General features: G+C 35.1%; 1 protein-coding gene across 1 annotated transcript; it reads left to right on the top strand.

Moving 5' to 3' along the window:
* The first annotated feature begins 370 nt into the window (after positions 1-370).
* On the top strand, positions 371-6991 carry LOC123548139 (cholecystokinin receptor type A-like). The gene has a single exon (XM_045335370.2). The coding sequence runs from the start codon at positions 633-635 to the stop codon at positions 1827-1829; it is 1197 nt and encodes a 398-aa protein (XP_045191305.2). The 5' UTR covers positions 371-632; the 3' UTR covers positions 1830-6991.
* The last annotated feature ends 279 nt before the right edge of the window (positions 6992-7270 follow it).

Raw genomic sequence — 7270 nt, 5'->3', positions numbered from 1 at the left:
AGCTAAAATCTTTCGCGTTTTTGTTAGATCAGAGTTTTTCGCGGTGTAATGGTATAATACATTTCTACTAACTCTTGGTTACGTTCTATACTCTTATAAATATTTGTAATCTGTAAAGTTTTGTCATTCAAGTTTATGACGATAATTACAAAAAAATAGATAATAAACATTCAGTTGTTTATAAAAACCGGGTTCACTCCGGATATATCGTAAATCATGCTTGTAAGTTATTCATTTTGTAAACACTAATCTCATGTTATTAAAAATCTTGATAAGATAACACATGGTGACACATGGACGCATCTAAAATGGTAAAGACTTCTGTATTGGATACAACAATATTAACGACTAGCAAACCTAATACCTGGAATTTATGTATCCGGATTGCTGTAGTCTATTTTGATCACATTTTGGTACATGCGCAAACAGCCGTAAACTTAGCTGCTCGTCCTTGTAAAATATAAGTAGGCTATTGACTGGAGGTGGATTACATAACCCATCACAAGTCAATTTGTTGGAGTAAAGGAGAGTGTCTTACTCTGCTCATATGTAATAAGAATAAAAATGGCAGTTTTCAGTTCGATAAAAAATAGAAAATAGTGTCGCATGTGTGAAGTACATAAATTCTAAACATGGATAAGGAACAACTAAATACATCCGGGCTGAGAGAAGAGCTGAACGAAAACATGGCACATACTGTACTTCCGGTTACTATTTTCATTGGGGTGGAACAATTTTTCGGATTCTTTGGAAACATTTTAATTCTGATTGTGTACGCTAGACGGTATAAGCGTACTAATTTTCGTTACTTCGTGATAGCAATGGCTACAGTGGACTTCACAAGTTGCTGTACAGCACTTCCGGGAGAAATATTTTCACAGTTAAACTGGTATGATTATAAATACGAATGGATTTGTAAAGTTAAATCTTACTTCAATGTTTTCACTGCATGGGGTTCAGCGTTCATTCTGCTCATATTAGCAATTGACAGATACCGGAAAATATGCCGACCTCTCAAGTGGCAAATTCAGCCTGCTCATGCTCTGAAATTATGTTGTTGTGCATTGATTTTGTCCTTAATTGTGTCTGTTCCTGTCCTTTTCCTTTGGGGCGAACAGGAATACATTTACGAATACAATGGATGGAACATTACCGTCTCTGTTTGCGAAAAGTCTGGTAAATTCGCAGACACTATATATCCTCTTGTTTACATTGGAAGCGTCTATTTTCTTCCGGTAGGTTCTATGATATTTGTTGCCGGGACGTTAAACTTTTTGACAGCGCGGAAATTATTCGGTCAAAGGTTGATAGAAGCACAAACGGTTAGGAAATACTCATTGTCTTCAACAGCAGTAACTTCGGTTGATTCGACGGTGGATACACACGAACAGACAGAACCCTGCGGTGCAACAGTACAAATTAACATAGACTCGTCTGATGATTCGAATGCAATACATGACAATTCAGACCATTCCAAAGTAATCCATCATGAAAACACCAGACTAAAGCATGTAAAACAGCCAGGATTGTACCGGAAGCGGAAAACAATTATAATGTTGGTGCTGACGTCAGTGTTCGTTGTTACCATGGCGGTTTATGTAATTCTCATAAGTCTGGTGGCACAGCCTGGCGGTATTCTAAATGAAATGTCAAATTCAACAAAAGTGATCTTTTTCTTTTTCTTACGTTTATATTTTATCAACTGTGTTGTAAATCCGATCTTGTACGGATTTATGGACCCAAGATTTCGTTCCGGACTGTTGTCGTACGTACATAAAAAGCATAAAGACATGCGGGGCAAGCTGAACGTGTCCCAGAGTTCTCACTGAAACATGTAACTTATACCTGTTCCAGACGACGTGGAAAGTTTGAAATCTCGTGCATGTATATAATAATCCTGTAACATTTAATGACGTGCGTTATTTTTTAGCTCACCTGTCACAAAGGGACAAGGTGAGCTTTTGAGATCGCGCGGCGTCCGTCGTCCGTGCGTCCGTCCGTGCGTCCGTAAACTTTTGATTGTGACCACTCTAGAGGTCACATTTTTCATGGGATCTTTATGAAAGTTGATCAGAATGTTTATCTTGATGATATCTAGGTCAAGTTCAAAACTGGATCACGTGCGGTCCAAACTAGGTCAGTAGGTCTAAAAATAGAGAAACCTTGTGACCTCTCTAGAGGCCAAATTTTTCAATGGATCTTCGTGAAAATTAGTCAGAATGTTCACCTTAATGATATCTAGGTCAAGTTTGAAACTGGGTCACGTGCGATCAAAAACTAGGTCAGTAGGTCTAAAAATAGAAAAACCTTGTGACCTATCTAGAGGCCATATTTTTTATGGGATCTGTATGAACTTTGGTTTGAATGTTCACCTTTATGATATCTAGGTCAGGTTCGAAAATTGGTCAACAGAGGCCATATTTTTCAATGGATCTTCATGAAAAGTAGTCACAATATTTACCTTGATGATATCTAGGTCAAGTTTGAAACTGGATTTACGTGCGGTCAAAAACTAGGTCAGTAGGTCTAAAAATAGAAAAAAATTGTGACCTCTCTAGAGGCCATATTTTTCAGGAGATCTTCATGAAAATTAGTGAGAATGTTTAACTTGATGATATCTAGAACAAATTCAAAACTGGGTCACGTGCCTTCAAAAACTAGGTCATTAGGTCAAATAATAGAAAAACCTGTGACCTCTCTAGAGGCCAAATTTTTCAATGGATCTTCATGAAAATTAGTCAGAATGTTCACCTTGATAATGTCTAGTTCAAGTTCGAAACGTGGTCACGTGCCTTTAAAAACTAGGTCAATAGGTCAAATAATAGAAAAACCTTGTGACCCCTCTAGAAGCGATATTTTTCATGAGATCTGTATGAAAAATGGTCTGAATATTTATCTTGATGATACCTAGGTCAAGTTCGAAACTGGGTCATGTGCAGTCCAAAACTAGGTAAGTAGGTCCAAAAAATAGAAAAACCTTGTGACCTCCGTAGAGGCCATATTTTTCAATGGATCTTCATGAAAATTGGTCAGAATTTTCACCTTGATGATATCTAGGTCAAGTTTGAAACTGGGTTAACTGCGATCCAAAACTAGGTCAGAAGGTCTAAAAATAGAAAAACCTTGTGACCTCCCTAGAGGCCATATTTTCAATGGATCTTCATGAAAATTGGTCAGAATGTTCACCTTTATGATATCTAGGTCAGATTCGAAACTGGGTCAGGTGCGGTCAAAACTAGGTCAGTAGGTCTAAAAATGGTTAAACATTGTGATCTCTCTAGAGGCCATACTTTTCAATGGATCTTTATGAAAATTGGTCAGAATGTTGAACTTGATGATGTTTTTATCTTTTCAGGATTCTTTAATTGGAGTGGATCTTACCCGATCTCTGTCCGAGGAAGAAAAAAAAATTAGAATTTCTGCATTGATGGCAGAAAAATCATGTTTGAAATGCGCTAAAATTCTGCAAAAACAGAATTGTACCCATTTCTCAAATTATTGACTTGCAATTATTAATAATACAATGCTTTATTATTGGCTATCGCAGGCTTCAGCCGTACCGGGTAAGTGCCATGGTAAAAAAAAAGATTTGCTAAATTTTGTGGCTTGAATAATTTTGTTGCTATCAGTAGTCGTCTTCTTTTAACAATTTTCAAATAAAAAGAAAAAATTCGGATCATGATCCTTACACAATAAACACACATTTCTGTTAAAAATTACCAATGCTGAAAAGGGCATCTTCCAGGGAGAACACTTCCTTGTTGAACATGGTTATTACTTTATGTTTTGCTTTATTTCTTACATATCCGTAAATTTCTTTGAAAGTAGTCTACTGATATACTTTAAGTGAGGCATATTATAGATTAAAAAAATATTTTCCTGTGATTGTCAAAGTAAGTTCCAGTATAATCATAGCTTGTAAATGGACTTTGTGACCCCTCTAGAGGCCATATTCTTCAATGAATCTTCATGGAAGTTGCTCAAAATGTCTGTCTTGATCTGTGAGCTTAGTTCAAAACTTGATCATGTGCGGACAGCTGAGCGATTCAGGACCATTATGGTCTTTTTTTTATCTAAATGAATACACCTTTGCAGCTTCTAACGAGATTGGTTTGAAATTATTATTTATGTCTTCCATGGTAAGAAATAGTCATATTAGATAACTCTTGATTGAACATTTATCGATATGAATACTTTACTAATATATTGTTGTATAGGCTTGTACTCTGTATCTTCTACATGCATATACCAATGCATGATTACCTCCCCTGATTTTAATAAAAATGGATATATCTCGGTAAATATTTATAGAACTCATTTGAAATTTCATTATTGTCTTTAGTTGGACTGAAGCAATCAGGGTAGATAGCTATGGACTGATTTTATGTAAAATTACATCCCTTTGTTTCAAATTAAAATTGGTGTATCTCAGTAACTAATGAAGATACTGATTTGAAATGTCATTTGTGCCATCAGATGGACTCGGACAATCAGGGTATATAACTTTTGACTGAATTTATGACAAATTACCTCCCTTCATTTGTTTTGTAAACGAATATATATCAATAATATATAATGAGACTGGTTTTAAATGCTATTTAAGTCTTTCAGGGTAAGGAATAGTCATGTTAGTACAAAAATGCAGCATTTGAGCCTAGGACCCTCAAACCTGGTATGGAAATTGGCCCTGACTAGGTCAAAAGGGACTGTTACAAGAAAATGTTTATCCTGAGGATATTTAATGTGTATGCCTATGTGCTCTATGTCAAAACTTGATCATATCATTTTGAGCAATGGTACTCAGGTGAGCGATACAGGGCCATCATGGCCCTCTTGTTTGTTAATGCAGTTATGTAAACTTTCGGTTCATATAAGGATTACAGGTTTTCTTGTATTTGTATGAATACTATTTTTGCAAATTGTGTATTTCACTACCATTCATTGAAATCTCATAAATCAAATATTGAAAAAGTTCACATTTTGTCCTGTCTATGTATTTCAGTTATGTCAACTGTAAAAACTGTACTGGTTTCTCAGTAGTTTCCGGACCGAAATCGCTATTTTTTGCCTGTAACTTTCAAACAAAACATAGCAGAAACATAAAATTTTCACAGAAAAAACCTAGGTTCTTCTTTAACACCATGCAGAATTCGTATTACACTTGCGTTCATAACACAAATGTAGATGAGGCCTCAAAAGGGGCAATTAATTCCATTAATATCCCAGTTAGTCCGAGTAGTTTTCCGGACCTTTCATCGCACAGTTGTAACCTTTCTCTAAAAGCAAACATTTCCGATTTCATTACATATATTCAAAATTAAAACATAATTCTAAGGCGAGATGATGATTAGAAAAGAATATTTCAAGAATTTAACAAATACTAGATTTATAATACGCTCATTACAGTTACGTCTAATTACGTTTGAATGACGTTTGCAACGTCACGCTAAAAATGACGGGACGTATTGAGCGAACTGGTAATATTACAAAAAAGAAATTAAGAACTTTTAATACAATTAACAACTATTTTCTAAAAAACAACAAGACCCGGTCTCAGCATTGGTAGTCTAACGCCCTGACCACTCGGGCATGGACGCTGATGCTAAAAATTTAATTGATAGGTATCGTAGGTAAATTCCTGTCTATTTTGGTTCCTATTTTTAATCGATGATTGAATGCCATAGTTAAATAAAAAAAAGGTCGAATTTTTCTAACTTTCGTTGTTTTATTTTATTACTATCAGTATGTTTTTACTGTATCGTCTGTAAATGGGAGCATCAATTGACTGATGTTTACCTTCAAGGGGCCTCAACCTCTGCGCATGCGCACTGTAACTGGAATTCCCCTGCGGTTGACAATCACTTTTGTAAACATTACATCGAAGTAAGTTAAAACAACCGGGATTTTCAAATAATAAATAAGTTCGGTAATGCTAAGTTTTCGCTGCTAGGTAAAGGCAACAAATGTCTAGATAATATGATATTGTTACCCAGATGTTTTACTACGGCATAAAGTCTATACAGCACGAAATGTGAAAGGTCCGGAAAACTACTTGGGTCCGGAAACTACTGGGAAACCAGTAAACAGGCAAATCAACAACAAGTAATTTTTATCATTTTATGCTCCGTTGTAGATCTAGTCAATGATACACTCAAGGAGAGTTGCCGATTTTTAAAACCTGTTTAAAAAAAATGTAATTTGAAATAAGCTGGAGAACTTCTGCCATAACGTGGATATATAATATCAGATACCTTGAGAACTTCCTCATATCTTAGAGAACTAATGAAATATAACCATGAATTCCGCCATAACTTAGAGAACTAATGTTACCTATCCTTTAAAACTTCTTTCATGTCTATATAAAATAACACGGAGAACTTCTGTAATTTAAGGTATTGGACCTCTAATAGTAATGTTTAAAAAATGGCATTTGCTTGGTATATTCTTAAAGTTGACCGTGTTTCGTACTTTGCTGCAATTTTTAAACAATTTTTACCGTGCCGTTTTTTTTGTTATTTTTTTATAAATTTCATAAAATTTATGGTATTTCCTCAAGCTAAAGTAGAGACAAATTTCGAAGTGATGGCCACTATCCAAAACGTTTGCAGAGAATTCATTATACGATTAAATTTGATAAAAGAAACATCAAACAATTGGTAAACAATTATAAAACACAAAATAAAACTGTCAATTTCAGTTTTTCTAGGGTGCCTCAAGTAAACGGATTTAATGAGACTGAATTCTAGCTCAACATTGAAAAATTAAGGTCGAATCCTGCGGGTCTGTTTTGAATTTTGCTCACTTCATTTAAAAATAACAATGTGGCAGAAGTAAAACCTGCCTACATTTTTTTCCACAATATGTAATCTAAAGAGTGAAGGCAAAATAGAGAACTTTTACCACATGTATCATGGTATTTTTAAAAGTTGAATTCTTCATGCGAGGAAACCCGGAAGGTCGGTGGCTCTATCTAGGTGCCCGCGCGTGATGAAATAATAGAGAGTTTGAGATTTCAACCTTCGCCTTCCCCTTCAACGTCTCTCATATATACTAGGGGTAAAACGTCACCGATATGCGTGTATTTTATTTATATCAGACGTTGCTACTAAAGTTTTCCATGTAATATCAAGTAAGCCTAAGACTTCGCTTTATTACTATGTGAAACAAAAAGCTTAGTTTCAGGATTTCTGCTTATTAAGTTATTCGATTATCCATATGTATAATTGGACTAAATTTGATGCGAAACACTATCAATAAGTATAAGAATAAT

Source organism: Mercenaria mercenaria, chromosome 9, assembly GCF_021730395.1.
Source record: "Mercenaria mercenaria strain notata chromosome 9, MADL_Memer_1, whole genome shotgun sequence".
NCBI lineage: Eukaryota > Metazoa > Mollusca > Bivalvia > Venerida > Veneridae > Mercenaria > Mercenaria mercenaria.
Note: the sequence above shows the minus strand (reverse complement) of the source record. Positions and strands in the feature narration are given on the sequence as shown.